A 21,202-nucleotide genomic window follows, 5' to 3' on the forward strand; every position below is an offset into this window, starting at 1 on the left:
TTTTATATATTTTTCTGTCTCTGCAAGTGGCTCTACTTTTTCAGAACACACACTCCTTGTGTGTTGTTTCAACAGGATAATGCTCATCCACATACTGCTGACTGTTGTTGTAGCTCAATAAATACAAACAGTAACTTTTATCTTCCTACTGGGTGTAATTATTTTGTGTATCATAATTTTATATACATTTAAAGCAGACAAAAATGTATTAAATAAAGAATAAAAAAACACACAGACACAACTGAGGGGTTTACAGTATTCTTCTTCTGTTTCACACGTGCAGGTCAGAACAGAGCACACCATCTCCATTAAACACACAAACACACACAGTTGTAATAAAGGCAAACATTCAAGTCCTGCGTGTTATCCTGAACAGATCACCCAGTGTGTGTGTATATATATGTTTGAGTGTGCGTGGAGCTTCTTCTTCTGAATTTGGCTCAGTATAAAAAAGAAACGGCATCAACAGGAAGTGGGCCTGCACCATTGTGATTTTGCATAGGAAAATGTTAAACATACACACGCACAAACATTACAGACATTTCTCCATCTAAACAAACAAACAAACAAACGAAACAGAATCACTCAGCGTGTCTTTTTTGCAGTATTTCTCCTCAGAATTGTAAAAAACACACCTGCACCGAGGAAATATTGGGAAAATGTATTGGAAAGGGTGAAACTGGAGTAGTGGTCCTTGCTAACCCGGTCAAAAGTTGATGCAGAAATAAAAAACTGACACTTTACAAAGACTAACAGCTACTAATTTTTGATTATTTGTCCTAAAACTCAATTGAGCATACTCATGATGGCTGCCATTTGTATCCTGTGTACACTTGGATTGTTGGTTGGGCTTGTTTTTCAGTAATGAATGCAATACATGCAGTACACACAAAATCGCTAGGGGGCAGTGCATGCAGCACTCGGCATCATCAAACTTACGGAGTTCTGATGTATCCATAGCCATGCTGCTGTCAGAACACCTGGAGAGAGATCAGCATCGGTTAAAAAGCTGATGTGGAAATGTGCCAATTAAACTAGCGTTTTTAACTGATGAACTTATCCTGTGTAACAGAGGTAACTCTTGGTCTTCCATTGCTGGGGCGGTCCTGATAAGAGTGATAATAATGTTTTTGATGGTCTTTGTGACTGTACTTGAGTATACTTTCAAAGTTTTTGAAATGTTTTGGATGCACTCAAAGCGTGAGACTTGAGAACACTGACATCTATAGCATCAGCTGGATCTGAGGCAGTATTGTATGGTGTGTGGTTCTCTGAACATCTAATTCTGCCAAACTAAACTAGCTAATCTTTAAGACAAAACATGAACAGCTCTAGACATCAGACACTGGTCAACCAGCATGACCACATTTCACTGGTCCATCAAAATGACCAGCATGACCAACACTGGGATGACCAGTAAAAGTTTGGCTTTACCAAAAAAGCCAGTCAGTAGATTCGTTCAGACTTCAGCACAACACCTGTTCTTTTTCTTCTTCTGTTGCTCATGGATGACAATTTGAAAGTAACTGTTTGAGAAAGTCTATTTTAATGAACCATTAAAAATGAACTGAACCTTCAGCACTAGTTCTAGCAGCTCTTCGCTGCTCATCACTTTTATCTTAACCAATCAACAACTTCTATCTGTCTGTAAGACCTGTAACACTGGCACTGTTTTTTCCTCAACTTCATCTCCACTGCCTCCAGTTTGGTCCCACTGGCTGCCCAGAGGCTTGGCTATGTCCTTGCTTTATTTTATTGTTAATACTACTGTAAAAAAAAGTTGAATATATGTTACTGCATGTGTGTTTAGAGGCGTCCTGGTAGAACCAGATTAATCCAATTGATCCAGACTAATAACACCTCTTTTTTGTTTACACAAAACCATAATTTGTAGCTTTTTCCACACCTGCTCTTTTGATTCTGATCAAAACGAAGGAAAGAAAGTCTTCTTAGCAACAGAGGAGAACTTCTTTCAGCATCAACTTTTGACAGTGTTAACAAAACAGTTTTGCTAACACAAGGCAGGTCAGCAGGTTCAAAGCAGAAAAAAATAGAAATAGAAAAAAAAAAGTAGAAAAACAAAAACATTTTAGAGTTTTTTTTCTCAAAGGTGGTTTTCAGTGTTCTTTTTTTGCATTAAATTACAGACAGTTTACAGTAAATCATTCCAGGTGTGTGTGAACACTAAAGGTCACACAAATTTTTGCATTTATGTCTTTTTTTTTTGCTTTTAAAACATTTGTTTTTACATCACAGACATAAAACATGCTTTCTTGTCACAGCATCGCCCCAACAATGACCTGTATTACATACAGTCTTAGAAAAAGGTTTGGGCACACCTGGTCAAATATAGTCGATAATGTGGATTTTCGAAGTGTATATAATGCTGCGTTTCACTTTCCTTAGAGGTTGGACATCAGACCAAAATTGACGGTGTTCAAGTTAAACACTCGCGTGATTGTATAGAAAATTTCCAAAAACTGTTAGCTTAAGACTTTTAGCTTATTGGGCCCAATCTTACACCCTGTGCAAAGATGCTCATTCCTATTTTACACCCTGTCAACAGTCTATTTTCACGTCTTGCGCCTGAGACGTTGAAATAGCATCAGAGTTTAAGAATAAAATCTATACTGATGGGTGTTGTGGTCTGGAATTGAAGTGTGTTGAGGAACATTTCTGGTGTGTTGCTATGTTGGCAATGGAAAACACAGGTGCACCACCGACTGAAATGAACCTAGACAACAGTCAATTGTCAGAGTGCATTCCTATCTTAGATACACAGGTAGCTAGCGAATACATCCTTTTACCTCAACAATAAAGATATAAATATAACATAAAATAGCATTGCTGTTTCCTTAAATGAGCCCCTGGCACACCTTCACAGTGTGAAAGCGCAGGTCAGTATCCTCTGCTAAGACCCACAAAAGTGCCGCACTCTTAAGATACAAACGTGCCAAAGTCAGAGCTCACCTGACTCTTAAAGAGAATGGCAACAGACACACTGATTGGTTTATTTCACAATCCACCCAAAACACACTTTTGCGAGTTTCGAGCTGCGCAAGGGGTACTTTTCACCCTCACGATACCAAAGACACAACACCACGCCCTTAATCCAGCTGTATGATGTGCAGTTGACATCTCGCCTATAGATCGCTACAGTAGGACCCATAGAGTTTACCATAAGTGGTTGTACAAATAATTTACCAACATTTTATGGTAAATATCACAAAAATAGGCCCAAGGTGAGCATTGTTGCACTGTTTGAGGTTAGCATTAGCCCAGGTTAGCATTGTAAGTGGTATGTGCACATGTAAAAAGCCCAGAGTACTCTTTTTTTTAGTACTTTTGTCTTATGAGGCAGCCATCTTGGATTCTGAACTTGGACTTGGTGAAGCTCTCCTGATTTTCTGAATTGGAAATTCAACTTTTGATTCAAAATTGTCTACATAAACCAAATTCTTACATTTGAGTTCAAATGGAACGCAGCATAAGTTACATACTTTACAGAGACACACTTTGTAAACAGTGTGAAGCAGAATTACTGTATAATATCTTAATTATTTATAGTTTTATAATTATAATTATTTAAAGTTATATAAGTTATGGCCTATTTATAAATTACTATCTGCTAAAACAAACAAAATGTTTCAATAATGTGCAAAAAAAGAATAAAAAATGATTAACATTTATGTTATGTTTTTAAATGCATTAAAATTATATGAATGATTGTGTTACAAACTGCAATTGGATTGCAATAAAATATGCTATTTGACCAAGCTTGCCAAAACTTTTTGCACGCCCACACACACACCAGACAGTTCGTTTTACTTTAGGCACATCTTGCACTATTCTTTTGCGTGGACTGACCATCAATAAACACACACACACATTTAAACACGCGCTTGGACGGCCCTCAAAGTCACTGCAACAGAACCCCCTCATTACACTGAATCACTGCTTCTCACAGGTTCGTCCAAACTGCCTCCGAGATTAAAGAACAGAGCAGGTCTGTGTCAAAACACCAAAACAAACGAGACGTAATCCACCCTCAACACAGACCTGATCCTCTTTACACTGACACTGTATTTAGATAGTCCGCTGTAGATGCTTTACAGATGTCAGCTGAACGTCCCTGGTGTTCACCTCAACGTGTCTTCTGCCCTAAATCCAGAACACTTAAACTCTTAAAGCAGCAGTTTGGTTAAAAACTGATTATCATTATTATTGATCACAGAGTCCAGATTCAAATGATCCAACAAGATCCAGCATGTTTGGTTTCTGATGTGTGTGTTTAAATCTGGAGATGCTAAAGGCTAAAGCTGCTAACAAGTTTAGTCAACACACCCCAATATCTTTTGTTCATTTCCTTTAAAACAATTGTAAACAAGTTTAAAGGTAAATAAAAGAACAAAAAGAGCCAATGACTGTCAAAAATATGGATGTCATGGTTAAATTTTTATACTTTCTATAGAACTGAAGACATAAATATCAGCTATTTTGTCAAATTTGCACCCAGAGACCAGAGGCATAGTAAGACCTGCCTTACTCCAGGGTTCCCAGGTGTCCTTAAAAAGGGGGTCCTTAAAAAGTCTTAAAATGTCTTAAATTTAATGGAAATTTGCTGTAGATATGAATTTATCAGACGGCGTGTTTAATGCCGGTGGGAAATCACAGTGGCCCACCTTAAATATCTAATCTGTGGAGAGAATTAACAGCAGCGGAGAGCTAGCTAGCATACTAATGTTAACGGTGAGCTAGCTAGGTTACCGTTGGAGAGAACTAAGGTTAGAGCTAGCTAACATTAGCTGCGAGCTAGCTAGTTACCAAGGAGAGAACCAAGGTTAGCGGAGAGATAGCTAACATTAGCGGTGAGCTAGCTAACATAGTGACCTGCTAATGTTGCTAGCCCGACTCTCCAACCCCGGTCAACAGCATTGCTAATTCTGCTAGCCCAATGCTAGCAAGCGCATCGCTAATGCTGCTAGCCCGACTCAACTAGCCCGGTCAACAGCGCTACTAATTCCTTTAGCCCAACACTTGATAGTGAGTTTCTAATGCTGCTCTTGACTCAACAAGCCTGGTCAACAGAACTGCTATTTCCGCTAGCTGGATGTTAGCTAGCATGTCACTAATGTTGCTAGCCTGACTCAACAAGCCCGGTCAGAGATGTATTAAATTCCACTAGCCTGACGCTAGCAAGCGTATCACTAATGCTGCTAGCCCGACTCATTAAGCAGACAATTGTCTATGTAAATGTGTATATGTTAGCAATGTTAGCCTAGCATCTCCTACTGTCATCTACAGAATCACAATTACCAAAAGATACCAAATATGTCTCGGCTGATTGACTGAATCTGGTGCAGAACCTTGATATTCAACGAACTGTTTAGACAAGGTCAGGCCATCTCTCCCCCAACTCTCTCTCTCACTCTCTCTCTTTCTCACTGTCACAGTGTATGCAGCGACTCCTCCACACAGATTATTCTGTGTGTGTGTGTGTGTTTCCTCTGTTACATTGGGACAAAGGTCTGAGTATCAGGTCATTTAAGGTCAGTAGAGGCCATGAAGTGATAAACTACATTCCACTGGGTCATCTGGAACCACCAAGACTCTGTGTTTCTGTATGTGTGTGTGTGTGTAAGTGAGTGTGGGGTCAAGTAGAGGCCGTAGGGCGAAGCAGATCCAGCTGAGACTCCAGAGTGACTCTCTGTAGATGAACCTCCTGCAGAAAGAGAGAGAGAGAGAGTATAGTGGGAGATAGAGAGAATAGAGGAGGGAGTGAGAGACAGAATAGGGAAAGTGTGAGAGAGAATAGATACATGATAGATAGATAGATAGATAGATAGATAGATAGAAAAAATATGAAGGGGGGTTAGAAAGAGAGAGGGAGAGAGAGAGAGAGAGAGAGAGGGGTTGATCAGCAATTAAGTAAGTTCAACTTATGAAACACACACACACACACACACACACACACACACACACACACACCGCTTAAATGGACAAGTCATAGAGCTTTGACTGTTGACCCCTTCAGTAGACCTCTCACCTTTACACACATGTCCAGGCTTTCCTCAATGACCTTTGACATTTACCACTGTTGTCTGTGCATCTGTGTTTGTCATTAATGACCAATCAAATGTGTTTTAAACACACACACACACACACACACACACACTCACTCACACACACATTCTGTGATTTACTTACTGCACAGCCTTGGTGAGAAGAGGGTCAGATGGTCTTTCTGATATAATGTGATTGTCTACATAGTCTGCTGGTAGTACAAGTATTGTGTCCCATGACCTCACTCACAAGATAACACCTCACAACTTATACAGGCTTGGGGTTTAAAAGCCTTGAAAGCCCTGAGATTGCTTATTGCTATTGGTCTGTAAAAAAAACAACGTATGACTGGTGAAACTTCTGCCCTGAAGTATTAGTAGGTCTCTTACACATCTTAAAAATGGTTGTTATTAAGGAGTGGGTAGAGTAGAAAGCAGCCAATCAGAAGCTTTTCTGCTTCAGACGCTGCTTTTTCTGCTTCATCATTTCAGAACAGAACATCATACTTAAAGTCAAACATGGTGGTGGTAGTGTGACGGTCTGAGGCTGCTTTACTGCAAATTGATGGATTCATGAATTCTGCTCTCTACCATAAAATCCTGAAGGAGAATGTTCGTCCATCAGTGACTTTAAGCTCAAGCGAACTTGGGTTCTGCAGCAGGATAATGATCCAGAGCACACCAGCAAGTCCACCAGCCAATCAGAGGCTTTTTTTTTTGCTCCAGATGCTGCTTCAGTAACTAGTGGGAGAGTGAACATTCAGAAGGTTGAACAAACCATTTTTTTTGCAAGAAATTGACAGATGCTGCAGAATTGAACTCTTAACCTATAGGTGGCGCTTTAGCCAGGTTTGGAACAGCTTAAGTGCAATCTAGCAGCATAAAAACTGTTCGAGCAAATTGTACAAGGAGTATGAATAAAAATGTTTGTTGGGAAAAAGATTATTATCATTATATAGAGCCCCCTATTCCTATAATTAATTAATAATACAGCCAATATACGGTAGTCACACAGCATCAGAAACCACATAAGCAAGCGTATTAGAGAGCTTCTGTATTGAGGATTTGATTTTGTTTGTTGAAGCAGGTTTCACAGTCGCCTGAGGCCTGTAGGAGCGTCAGTAACTGAACACTGCAGCTGCAACTGTGGGGCTTATAGAACACTGTAAACAAAAGTTTAGGATTTCTCAACTCTCTCGCTTTCACTGTTTCAGACCCTCCCTTTCTCACTAACCAAGCAGTGAAAAAAACCTGTAGATCATTTCCACATGAATTAAATACATTGGAATCTAATAATATGGACTCAAACAACAATTCCTATGCCCAAGTACAGCTTGGCACAACAACTTTTTTATTCCTTTTGAGTCCTCTGTTGAACTTAAAATGAAAAAGCTCTTTATGTGTTAAGTACGTCTTTTATATCCTCAATATAAAACATCTAAAGAACTGCATATCTCACTTTACTCAGTGTTAATGATCCAATAATAAGAAAGAGACTGGTCGAAAATGGTATTATGGGGAAATTTCCAAAGCAAAAAAAACAAAAAGAACACCAAGAAGAACTGTAAGTTAACTATGTTGCGTGGCAGTGGACAAATAGATATTTTAATAAACGTGAGGTGACAAAACTCAGAGATGGACATTTAGACAGGACTAAAATTACCATAGAAAAATAATAGATAATTCATACTCATATTTAGTCTCACATTGAGACTGAATAACACATAGCTGCATGACTCTTTTAACTAATTAAGTGACTTCGATTGAAGGCAATTGATCGCACTGGATTTTGTTTTAGGGGTTTCAGCGCAAAGGGGGATGAATACTTTTGCACGTCACACTTTTCAGATTTTTATTTTATAAATATTTGGAAAACAATGTGTCATTTTCATTTCACTTCACAATGATGTGCTACTTTGTGTTGATCTATCACTTAAAACCACAATAGAATACATTTAAGATTGTGGTTGTAAGGTGTAAGTACAGTACTTTTATAATATTTAAGCTGACTTTATTTGTATATTAATAGTGTAGCGCTGGCACATGTTCAGGAAATTTATACACCCCCTTACAAAAGAATATATTGTGCAGTTGCTGTTGGACGCTCTATTTTGAACAGGCCAGTAAAGAAAGCATGTGTGTGTGTGTGTGTGTGTGTGTATTTTAAGAAGGTAAATTAAAGGGTCTGTTTCTGCAGACTGTATTATCTGACATATGATAGTGTGTATAGAACGCACAGTCAGCTGACACGACCGGCCTTAAACACATGATGATGGGAAACACAACACCTCCGGATCTGCTAATTGGAGAGACATCTGTGTGAGAGAGTGTGTGTGTGTGTGAGAGAGAAAGAGACAGCAAGGCATTGATTTATATGTTTCCAAAGTGCTAAAACAAGTCTGATCATACGTACAATGGGGTGTTGATATCTGTTAACTAGTAAAGGTAAAAAAAATGATCTGATTGCTTAAGGGCCATTCCACCAAATAGGTGCCATTTGCTTGTTGTAACTCTTCCAAATTAAACTTATTTATCTATTTTTTTTCAACTCTGAATCTAATAACACATGTATTTATCTATTCAAAACATGTACTGGTAAATTTTAGGCAGCTTTACTTAAAAAAAAGTCTTTATTTAAAAGTAATGGTTGACTGCATGTTCAAATAATTGATGTTCATGACAAAAAAAATCACTCCTGTTACTGGCATCACCTTTTGTACTTTTCATTGTTTTTTTTTTTGGAAGTGTTGCACATAATTAAATAATGTTTACTGGGAAAAAAATAAATATTTTGGTTTCAAACTCTCTGCAATGGAATAAATGTCAAAAATAAATGTAAGAAACGTGGCTTTTTTTTTTTTTTCTTACTACCCTAACCTAAGCCCTATCCAGACGGGATTACTTTCTCAGGGGGACGTCTGTGAAAAATATTTCACACTTCTACTCAGTGATAAAACTCTTGCATCCGGACTGCAATTGAAAAAAAAAAAAAACAGGAGGACTGGTGAGTTTTTAAGCTTTCTCTGTCACATGACATTGTGTTCAGTAGCTCCTCCATTTCCACTCGCTGTTGTTTTTACATAGATCTCCGTAGAAATGCATGCTCAAAATGTAATTACGGTGCGTGGCAGTGGACAAATAGCTATTTTGTTAAGGATGAGGTGATGAAACTCAGAGATGTGAATTCGGACTGGACTAAAATTACTGAAGGACCACAGAGTTCAGTAAAAAACAGTAGGTAATTCAGCTTGTATTTTTCTCAGAGGACGTCTGAGAAAAACACAGACATGGTCATTCTGGATGGGAATAAAGTTCCAAAGGACTCCCATAAAATAGAAAAATTAACCCAGAACCCCCTGAGAAACTAATCCTGTCCGGATAGGGCTTTAGTCTTGATTTGGGCTTGTATAAACTTTGCTGGCGTGATATTTGTGTTTGTGTTACCTTCAGTTGTTGCTGTAGTTCACTGTTTAGCCGTGTTAGCACGGCGTTTGTTTCTTTATTCTTCCTGATGGCCATCTGAATCTCCCTCTTCTGCCTGGCAGGCAGCCTAAAAAACACATGCCCTCTGTTATAATCTCTGTCTCACCCTCTCACACTCACACACACACACGTTACCACAGCATCAGAACAAATGTTAGCATAGCTCCTCTGTGGCAGCAAGGGGTCACAGGTCAAGCATGTGTGTGAACTGAGCTGAGGTGAATAGCACTCTCCAGCTTCTCTCTATTGTGTGTGAAGCTTTTTACCTTTTAACACCTTCGACCTGCACACACACCTGACTCCAGCGCTAACGCTGCTAAAGATAAGAACCAGTTACTGATGAGAGACAATGACTCTGAATGCAGATTAAGATAAAGGAGGGTTTTGCTGGGCTACAGGCAAAATATAGGTAAAACAGTTGGCTACATTTAGCCTGTGTTAAAATAAGTAAAACTGTTAGCTACGGTTAGCCTGTGTTATAATAAGTAAAACATTTTAGCTATGGTTAGCTTGTGTTATAATAAGTAGAAACATATTAGTTTGGTAAGCCTGTTTTAAAATAAGTAAAATGGTTAGTTATGGTTAGCTTGTGTTTTTATGAAGTTAGAGCAGGTTAGCTACGGTTAGCCTGTGTTAAAATAAGTAGAAACATGTTAGCTATGGTAAGTTTGTGTTATAATAAGTGAAAACTCAAAGCTAACATCTGTTGAGATAATGATGAGACAATGCTAGGTAGTCATTATTAGCCTGAGTTATGACTATGGTATCCCTGCTCACTGTTTTTATGATGGGGAAAGCTAAAGTTAGCTTCTCCCTTGAAATATTTACATAGGTTTCTCCTGCACTGAATGTAAATATAGAGAGACTCATTGACAGCTCTTGTCACTTGTGACTGGTCCAACAACACTTACTGTATTTTCCGCGAAATAAGGCGCACTTAAAATTTTTTTATTTTCATAAAAATTGTCAGCATGCCTTATAATCTGGTGCGCCTTATGTATGAATTTTACTAGTCAGGTTGTAAGAAGCAGTAAAGCCACTCCGCTGAGGTGCAGCATTATAATTTAGTTCAATAATTGGAGCAGTATTACCAGTAGCTGCTAACTGCGCTAGTTCTTTTGTCATTCAGAGGTGAGTATTATCAGCCTGTAGCCTGCTTCTAACACCATCTAGCACTGCTGGAGCAGCATTAGCATTACCCACTAACCACGCTAAACACTAGTTAGCCCTTTTGGCATTCAGAGGTGAGAATATCAGACTGTAGCTTGCTGCTTACTCCGGTTAGTGCTGCTGGAGCAGTATAAGCATTAGCCACTAATTAGCGTTAATTCTTTTGCCCCTTAGAGGTGATTATTATTGGCCTGTAGCCTGCCTCATAACCCCGGCTAGCACTGCTGAAGCAGCATTAGCATTACCCGCTAACTGCTCTAAGCACTAGTCATCTCTTTTGCTGTACAGAGATGAGTATATCAGACTTGCTGTGGATAAACGGAAGCATTTTACTCACCCAAATGAACAGTTTTCAGAAGTGTAGTTTAACATCCAGTGCTCATTTGACTTAAAAATAATGTGCCTTATAATCCGGTGCGCCTTATAGTGCAAAAAATACGCTAACTAATATTGCTATTAGACAAAAACATGAATAAGCATAAACAGAAAGTAACCTGTTACTAAATGACTGACCTTTGACCTGTTTTAGGCCCTGTGGTTGGGGTGGAGCTTGAGTAGGCGGGGCCTGAGTGTGTAACAGTGTTCTGGCCATCAGGGTGAAGCTTCCGTCGCATGGGCTTCTGAGGAACGTGGCCCTGGAATAAACCTGCAGAGTCCTGGGGAAAAGACATGGAGCCGTTACAGCTGAGATACAACAGGATTTTAATGTTAACTAGAACTTCATACTGGATATTAATTTAAAAGAACTTCATAATAGATGTTAATGTTATAAGAACTTCATACTGGATACAAATGTTATAAGAATTTCATAACAGATGTTAGATATAAGAATTTCATACTGTATATTAAAGTTATAAGAACTTTATAATAAATGTTAATGTTCTAAGAGCTTCATAATGGATATTAATGCAATAAGAACTTCATACTGGATGTTAATGCTATAAGAACATTATACTGGATATTAAAGTTATAAGAACTTTGTAACAGATGTTGATATGCTATAAAAACTTCATACTGGATATTAATGTTACTAAAAGCTTATACAGCACATTAATAATATTAGAACTTTATACTGTAAATTAGTGTTATTAGAGCTTCATTCTGGATACTAATGGAATCAGAACTTCATATTGGATATTATGTTAGTAAATCTTTATACTAGATGTTATTGTTTTTATAACTACATACTGGATATTAATGGTACTAGAACTGAATGCTAATGGAACTAGATCTTCATAGTGGATATTACCATAACAATTTCCTTATAGATTTTGAAGTTACGTTACTGGATATGAATGCTATCAGAGCTTCATTCTGGATAATAATGTATTTGGAAGTTTATACTGGCTATTAATATTAGACAAACTTCATAAAGAATATGAAAGTCATTAGCTCAGACTGAGTTGTTTAAGATAGGTGGGATCAGTGTTTACTGTTTTGGGGCCCGGCGAGGCCTCTGTGGTGGAGCCAACTGTCCTCTGAGAGCCGAGGGCCTGAGGGGCCACTCCTGACTCCTCCTGAGAGAGAGAGAGAGAGAGAGACAGAGAGAGAGAAAGATCACGTTAGTCTTCCTCAGTCTAGAGCTTCTATAATCCCCCTGAATCCACCTGTATGAAGAATTTAGTGACTTTCTTATAAAAGTTAAAGCTCTGTAGTGTGAGATGATGATTTGAGCCGGAGTTCAGTTCTCTAATGCTTCACTGCTTCCCTGAGCAAGAGCACCATATGGTGGTGAGATTGTGTCATAGCACTCAGTATACAGTAAACCAGCAGGATTGTTTCTAAGAGTGTGTTTCTTTGCTTAAACACACACAAATCAGCAAATAAATCAAAAAAGGTTGGGACAGCATAAAACCAGGAAAAAAAAAAAACATTTACTCCATAAGGGCATGGCAACTAATACGGGGGGTAATAAGGGGTCCCAAAAGAATGCAGAAGAATATCTAAGTAAAGTTAATAGTTTCAGGGGGCAGTTACTTTTCCACATGGGACCATTATTTTCCCGTAATAAATAAAACTATAGTTTATAAATAGTTTTTCATATTTACTCCAGTTATCTTTGATATTAAAATGTGTTATTTTTAGTAAAAAAGTTATTTTGTTAATCTGAAAAATGTTAATCTGAAAAACAAATCTGTAGAGAGGCAAACACTTTTTCTCAGCACTGTATGCTGCTTTCAAGACCACATCTTTTACAGGGATGTCCATGAAATGTTTTAACAAGATAATGCAAACATTACAAAGTGGAATATGGTGTAACATCACAACTTTTTAGTTGCAGGACTGAAATGCAGAAATGCAGATATTTTGGTTCATTCAGTTTGCAATAAAAACATAAATGTAAAAAAAATGGGACAGCATGGAAGAAAGCATGGATTTCTATTTCATTTTATTTCATGTTTTGTCTGCTAGACATTTGGAGACATGGCTTGGAGACATCTAGGAATATGTACTGTAGTCAGTATGAATCAGTATTATTGATATTTTATAGAAGGAAGGGACACTGTGTACTCCAGAACAAAGACAAAAATGAACATTCAGACTTTTATCAGCAAGACATCCAAAAGCCAGGGTTATGTTAGTACACTTATGTGATGCTGCATTAATACAGAAAAGCCCATTCAGATCTTAAAGTAATATACAGTTCTGTGAAAAAGTATTTGCCTCTTTACATATGTATTTGTCTTGCGTTTTGCCAATCTTACATTTTTTAGATTATCAAACAAACTTTAATATAAGAGATATATAACCTGAGTAAATATAAAAAGGAGATTTGAAATGACAATTTAATTTAATAAGGGAAAAATCCATCCAAACAATCCTGGTCCTATGATTTAACTGTGATTAACCACATATTTTAGAAAGCTCAAAGTTCTAATTCCCTAACAACAACCAGGCCTGATTACTGCCAGACCTGTAGAGTCAAGGAAATCACTTAAATAAAACCTGTCTGAAAAAAGAAGCAGATAAACGTTCTTAAAAACAACAAATTAAAACCTAAAGAAAGTCAAGAACAGAGGAGAAAACAGTTATTGACATCTATGAAAAGTATAGAAAAGGTAACAAAGTCATTTTTAAAGCTTTTGGATCACAGTGAGAGCTATTATTCACAAATGGAGAAAACACGAAACACTGGAACTTTAACAAGAGTGACCGGAGTACCAAAAGTACTCCAAAAGGACATGGACCACTCATCCAGGAGGTCACAAAAACCTAGAACAATATCTAAAGTGTGCAGGTCTCACTCACAACCAAGTTATTGGTTTTAGGGGGCAATTACCTTTCCACATTAGGCCTGGTTGGTTTGGATAGATTTGCCTTTGTTAATCTAAAAAATGTAAATATGATAAAAAAGCAAAAACAAAAAAATCTGTAGGGGCACAAATACTTTTTCACAGCACTGTATGGTGCTATTCCAGGGATGTCCATGAAATTTTTAACAAGACAATGCAAACATTGGAAAGAAAACTTTTTGTTTTCAGGCCTGAAATGCAGAAATGAATATCTTCATTCTTTCAGTCCGCAATAAAATAAAAGTTAAAGTAAATGTAATGTAATCAATCTATCCATCCATTCATTCATCCATCTATCCATTTGTTCATGCCTGAGGCTTCTGATGTAAAAAACAAAAAAACCTTGACTAATGAATTTTATGCAGATCAGGTTCCCTCTGGAAGCTTCTCCAGGATATCTGAACTGTGGAGAAGGTGAGAAGGTGAACAGCAGCCATAAAGCTGAGAAAGAGGCAGTCAGGTGTTTTATTGTCTCTGGAGAGCCGTGAGAAATAGGAAAGTGTGAAATATGGATCTTATACGAGTCTCTGCAGAACAGCCTGGGGCCTCTTCCACGCAGCAATCCATCAAACACACAGAGCTTCATTAAACCAGTGTATGATCAGAGTGTAGAGTTTCAGTATATCAGCACTATATTACACAATATCAGCAACACACGAGAATTCTTACTGCCTGTGATCTATAAGGGCGTCTGTCTGTAAATGTGTGTGCGTGAGAGAGCAGGAAAATGGAGAATGTGAAAGAGAGAGAGAGAGAGAGAGAGAGAGAGCTGGGAAAAGTACCCTGGAGCAGTTAATAAAATGATGTAAGAACTGCGGGGAAATCCTTAGCTTGTGTATGTGTGCTTACATAATCGACAATGTCAATCATAAAACACTGTTGACTCTTAAGGCAGAGAAGAGACAAAAGGGGGAGATTCACAGACGCGCAGACTTGAGTAGGTGAGGTAAAATATGCCATGGAACAGGAGGGCATGATAATTGTTGAAATGTTTGAATAATCAATAAATCAAAAAAATAGTCAACTACCATAATAATCATTAGTTTCAGCCCTATCAGTGTTGTTGTGGTTAAGACCGCTAGAGCAGAGTCAGAGTCAAGACCAAGACCGGGACTGGTAAAATCCAAATCAAGACAAAGACCATTTAGAAGTCGAGTCCGAGTCGAGACAGAGCCTGTGAAAAACCGAGGCCGAGACCAGATTAAGAAAAAGAAGAAAAAAAAAAATTAGGTTAGTACTCACGATTAATGAATGAAGTTCAAGTTATATAGCGCCTTTCTAGAAACCTAAGGACGCTTTTCAATTAACACGTTTTACACACAAGCACATTACACATTAACACTCATCCACACACCGGTGAGAAGCGGCAGCCAATAGCGCACAGCGTACTCTCAACCGGAAACCACCGTTCACCTGGAGGACTGCATCGGGCACTACAGCATTTACCCAGGACAGAGTGCCAATCCATATCTGGGCACAGTCATACATACACATTTACACACACAGTTACACACACACAAACCTACATACATACCACACACTGTACACATACACACCAGATCAGTTTAGAGTAATCAAATTTTTCTGGACAATTTAGAGTACCCAATTTACCTGATCTCCATGTTTTTGGACTGTGGGAGGAAACTGGAGTCCCCGGAGGAAACCCACGCAGACACAGGGAGGACATGGAAACTCCACCCAGATAGGGACTTGAACCCAATACCCCAGTGCTGGGAGGCGAACGTGCTAACCACTAAGCCAACGTGCCGCCCAATCACAATTAATCACATCTTTTTAGTAGGCAACTGAGATTAGTTGCATAATTTTATGTAGGTAATCACAATTGCAAAATTACATGTCAATATTTTGAACACTGATTTATGATCAAATTTACTTATTTATTTGGGATTTATTCTATGTTCTATAGAGTTAATTACACTGACATTATATTTATTTAGGCTTATTTTAATGTTATTTTGAGTTATATACTCAAAGGTTTATAGCATGCACTTTGCTGGATACATATTGCAGCATTTATAATGTAGTATATACGTGAATATTTGTGTTAACATGGGATCGTGTCTTCTTACCTCCTCTCTGAACTTGCTGAAGTCAGCGAAGTGGGGCTGCTGAACGGCCTGCTGGGAGTTTTCTGCCCCAGGGAGGTAGTGGGAGATCTGCTACAGGGGAAGAGATACACTGATCATTAATATTTAATCTACTGTTTCATTCTTTATGAACTAATAGTGATTCTGAAAGAAATGCTTACTTTTAGTGTGCTTTTTTTCATATGCTGGCCAGTGTTCAAACTCACAACTTACACTCTATATGCAGTTGCAAGAAAAAGTATGTGAACCCTTTGGGATTACTTGGATTTCTGCATAAATTGTTCATTAAATGTGTTCTGATCTTCATCTAAGTCAACAGAGAAACGCAGTCTGCTTAAACTAATACCACACAAACAAATGATATGTTTGCATGGCTTTATTGAACACAGCATGTTAACATTCACAGTGAGGTGGGGAAAAGTATGAGACAGACGGTCTACAAATGGAGAAAGTTCAGCACTGTTGATACTCTATCTAGGCGTAGTCGTCCTGAAAAGATGACTGCAAGAGCACTGCGCAGAATGATCAATGAGGTGAGTAAGAATCCTAGAGAGTCAGCTGAAGACTTACAGAAATCTCTGGCACATGCTGAAATTGTTGTTGACAAATCCACAATAAGGAAAACATTAAACAAGCGTGGAGTTCATGGGAGGACACCACGGAGGAACCCACTGCTGTCCAAAAAACATTGCTGTACTTTTGAAATTTGCAAAACAGAAAACTGGATGTTCCACAGCACTACTGGTAAAATATACTGTGGAAAGATGAAACCAAAATTTAGTTGTTTGGAAGGAACACACAACGCTATATGTGGAGAAAAACAAGCAGAGCACACAGTCATTAAAACCTCATCCCAACTGTAAAACATGGTGGAGGGTGCATCATGGTTTGGAGCTGCTTTGCTGCCTCAGGGCCTGGACTGATTGCCGTCATCAACGGAAAAATGAATTCCCAAGTTAACCAAGACAGTTTAAGTCAGTGGTGTCCAAACTTTTTTTGTTGGGGGCCAGAAGGAGAAATATATTTAAAGTCACGGGCCACAGACCCTAATAATGAAATATACCACTTTAAATAATACATTTTCCTGATTATTTCATTTACACACCATTTTACTTGACTTACTATCTTTATCTTTGACAGTGTTGTGTAAACTAAGATTTTTCAAATTGATGTTTCATTTTATGATGTCTCTTAATATTGAACTCCTTAATTACGGCAACTTTTAGACTCATTTGCCCCGTTTTCTGCGCTAGAAATCTCTCTGCTTTTAGACTCTTTGGCCCGTTTTTTTGCGCTAGAAATGCGCACTCTCTTCGCTTTTAGACTATTTGGCCCGATTTCTGCACTAAAATGCGCACCCTCTCCGCTTTTAGACTCATTTGCCCCGTTTTCTGCGCTAGAAATGTGCACTCTCTCTGCTTTTAGACTCTTTGGTCCGTTTTTCTGCACTAGAAATGCGCACTCTCTCCGCTTTTAGACTCTTTTGCCCCGTTTTTCTGCTCTAAAACTTTATACATGCCGCTTTTAGACTCTGTGGCCCGTTTCTGACACCTAGCGTTCAAACTTTGAATCTCACATTATAAAAACCTGCTTAACAGCGGGCCAACTTTCATTCTATTTCTAAAATACCTTGCGGGCTGCTCCAAAAAAGGAAACGGGACGCAACTGGTTTAGTTTAGACTAGTTTGGACACCCCTGGTTTAAGCAAACTGTGTTTGTCTATTGTTGTGACATTTAATTAACAATTTATGCAGAAATCCAAGTAATCCCAAAGAGTTCACATACCTTTTCCTGCAACTGTAGTTGTGAGCATTCCCAAGCTGTCCCTGAGGTAACACTTAATGAGGAAATTGCTATTTTTATTTCCCAAAAGGTTCTTAGCACTAAAGTGATTCTTAAATGTTCAAGCGAGCATCACACTGAGAACTCTCTCTCTATGATAAGCTGTTTTTAATGCTAAGATGCTATTGCAAAACTTGGCTCAGGTTCTGTACAGCAGGTTCTGAGCTATTTCTTATTTATGTGATTTAATTTTACCTGCGAGGCTGGAGGTCGAGGAGGCAGCGCAGGAGGAGGAGGCAGCCAGCCACTTTTAACACCTACAGACCCAGAGACAAACACATAAACCATCACTGCTGTCCATCATTTTACAGCTGCTTTCAGTCTTAAACATGTTTTATTTCCTCATTTCCAGGCCTGTATGAACAGACACTCATCAGGGTAAGAGAAGTAGCTGCCAGTTTGGAGGAGGTTTCAGTACAGGTTTAAGTCTGACTGCTTCACTGCAGGAGCTTCAGTATGAGTCTTACTGTGGCTATTTTTGTAGAATATTTTGTTTTAGCTTTGAGCTGAACACAAATATTACACTTTTTATACATTTTATTAGGATGCAAAGAAAATAACAAAGATACTACCATACATTCAATTTACTGCATAATGTTGCTGTCTAAAGAAAAATACACCAAAAAGTTTTATCATAAAATTTCGACACAATGTGAAGGACAGCCACAATGTTTAAATGATGTAGTAAAATAAAAAATCAAGACAAAGCTAAAAAGCCACAAGATCTCACAATATTTCTCGTCGGTTGTTAAATGCTGTAGTAAAGTTCTGTATTTTACTGCATATGATAAATACTATACATAATGTGCCTATACATAATTCATAATCAGAGACATTATTTATTGACATCTATTACTTACAAAAGATGATTACCTACAAAAAAAGTTTTGCATTTTGTTAGCTTCACTCATTTTTTTTCAATCGTATATTTCAACATTGAAATAAGAAATATAAAGCTCTGGGGAAAAAAATAAAGACCACTTAAAAATGATAAGTTTCTCTGATTTTACCAAATTGAAAACCTCTGGAATATAATCAAGAGGAAGATGGATGATCACAAACCATGAAATTAAGAGAGCACTTCAGTTTCTGAATCAGTTTCTCTGATTTTGCTATTTATAGGTTTATGTTTGAGTAAAATAAACATTGTTGTTTTATTCTATAAACTACAGACACCATTTCTACCAAATTCCAACTAAAACTTTTGTTATTTAGAGCATTTATTTGCATGAAATAAGAAATGGCTGAAATAAAAAAAAAAAGATACAGAGCTTTTAAACCTCAAATAATGCAAAGAAAACAAGTTCATAATCATAGAGTTTAAAGAGTTAAGAAATCAGTATTTGGTGGAATAACCCTGGTTTTAATCACAGTTTTAATGCATCTTGGCATGTTCTCCTCCACCAGTCTTACACACTGCTTTTGGATAGCTTTATGTCACTCCTGGTGCAAAAATTCAAGCAGTTCAGCTTGGTTTGATGGCTTGTGATCATCCATCTTCTTCTTGATTATATTCTAGAGGTTTTCAACGTGGTAAAATGAAAGAAACTCATCATTTTTAAGTGGTCTCTTATTTTTTTTTTCAGCACAGTAAAGGGAGACTGGCTGGGACTTATACTACCATATGAACCTCGCTTCTGCCTTCTCTGAGATCAAAAAGGAATTGCTGGGGTAACGAAAAACGTGTTTAACTTGGTAAAAGTTAGATTAAAAACAGCCACAGGGATAATACTGCGTCAACTGGAAGAGTACAAAGGTCCCCAAACTTGAAAGAGTGGACTGACAAAATGATCAAAATGTCTTGTGTCCATGTCTTGTCTTGTCTCATAAGATGAGTGTCTTGTCACACTGTTGATTTCCAAGGAAAAACGCAAGAAAAAAGGTGAATTTACTCAGAACTCAGCTGTATTTAGAGTAATAGAGTGGCACAACAGTCTAACTGTTGCTTATCGATTGTGAAAACCAAAGTTCAAATCTCTGCTACTTAAATATTATTATTATTATTATTATTTTATTTTATTTTTTTTTTACAGTGAAGCAAGTAAACTGCATGGCACGTGCAGGTTCTAATCTTTCTATTCAGGTCACATGTGTGTGCAGGTATTAGTCACCCTGTCCGCCCTGCTGAAAGAGCTTGTTGAGGTCGAGCGAAGAGGCACGCGAGTGTGTCTTCTGAGGACGTGGTGGGGGCGTCGGAGGCTCCTCAACTTTCTTCATAGCGTCATCTATAGAGGTGCTGGAGTAGGACCTGCAGAAAATGTACACACACACATAAACACACACACATACTGAAACTGAATATGCAGTAGTTCTGACTAATTTGTTAATAATCACCAACACACTCAGAGCTGTACTGTACTTTACCTGGGTCTCGTTCTCGACTTGACACTGAGCTCCAGCTCTTGGGGAGGATCTGAAACACACAGTAAGATAAAAGTGTGTGAGCAGCAGAAATAACAACACTGAAGCTTCTGCAATAGAACTTCTGCAACAGAACCACATGATCAGATTAGCAGACAGTGCTAGTCAACACCTTCCAGACAGAAGACAGTTTAGGGCCAAATATGACCGAGTTAAAGCACTTTACAGGACGGTTATGGTGATGTAAGTGTAACATAGATCAGAATTGGTCCAGCTATAACAGGAGGTTTAAGGTTTGTCATGGCATTTGGACTTTAGGCCACAGAATTACAACATTTCTACTGCTAATGCCTGTGGTATGTCCTTTAATTAGCCTGGAAGAAGAAGATGGCCTATGCTATTGGCGTAGGAACCGAGGGGGAATCATTATAAAAAAATAGGTGGATTTGTTCCCCTTAAAGATGATACAGCAAAAAAAACAGAAATTGTTTTAAAATAAACTTTTATTTTGAAAGCGTGCCAAAATCTGCACCCCCGCCATGAAAAGCACCCTTCTCGGGAGCGCATTTCTAATTAAAGTTAGCTAAAGCAATTATCTCTTTTTACCAAGAAGACTTTTCAACAAGAGGAAGTGACATCAGTTGGTTCTTCTGAAGATCATGGAAAGACCAAAATTCTTAGACCTTATTTTTTTATTTTAAAATTACAAATTTTAGGAAAATCAATAGTAACTGCTCTGTATCATCATGCTATTAGCTTAGCCACCATTTAGCTATTTTTCACTCAGCTCACCATTTAGCTATTTTTCATTTTTGCTAATTCTATGCTAAAAACGTATTCCTGTTACTTTCATTCCTGTTACTCAAAACATAAAAAGTAACAG

General features: G+C 38.0%; 1 protein-coding gene across 4 annotated transcripts in view; it reads right to left on the reverse strand.

The window, feature by feature from the left end:
• Positions 1-242: 242 nt before the first annotated feature.
• Positions 243-21,202, reverse strand: part of reps2 (RALBP1 associated Eps domain containing 2) — a 55,886-nt gene continuing 34,926 nt past the window's right edge. For 2 of the 4 annotated variants that reach the window (XM_049462883.1, XM_022676770.2), the window contains exons 11-18: positions 20,323-20,371; positions 20,070-20,206; positions 18,154-18,215; positions 16,099-16,188; positions 12,149-12,232; positions 11,229-11,371; positions 9,507-9,612; positions 243-5,722 (exon numbers count right to left, since the gene is read on the reverse strand). In XM_049462883.1, the coding sequence (XP_049318840.1) occupies positions 5,654-5,722; positions 9,507-9,612; positions 11,229-11,371; positions 12,149-12,232; positions 16,099-16,188; positions 18,154-18,215; positions 20,070-20,206; positions 20,323-20,371 (740 nt within the window). In that variant the 3' untranslated portion in view covers positions 243-5,653. The remainder of the gene's footprint in view (positions 5,723-9,506; positions 9,613-11,228; positions 11,372-12,148; positions 12,233-16,098; positions 16,189-18,153; positions 18,216-20,069; positions 20,207-20,322; positions 20,372-21,202) is intronic. The other 2 variants (XM_049462884.1, XM_049462885.1) reach the window with 2 other exon arrangements.

The sequence above is a fragment of the Astyanax mexicanus genome, chromosome 13 (assembly GCF_023375975.1).
Source record: "Astyanax mexicanus isolate ESR-SI-001 chromosome 13, AstMex3_surface, whole genome shotgun sequence".
Lineage (NCBI taxonomy): Eukaryota > Metazoa > Chordata > Actinopteri > Characiformes > Acestrorhamphidae > Astyanax > Astyanax mexicanus.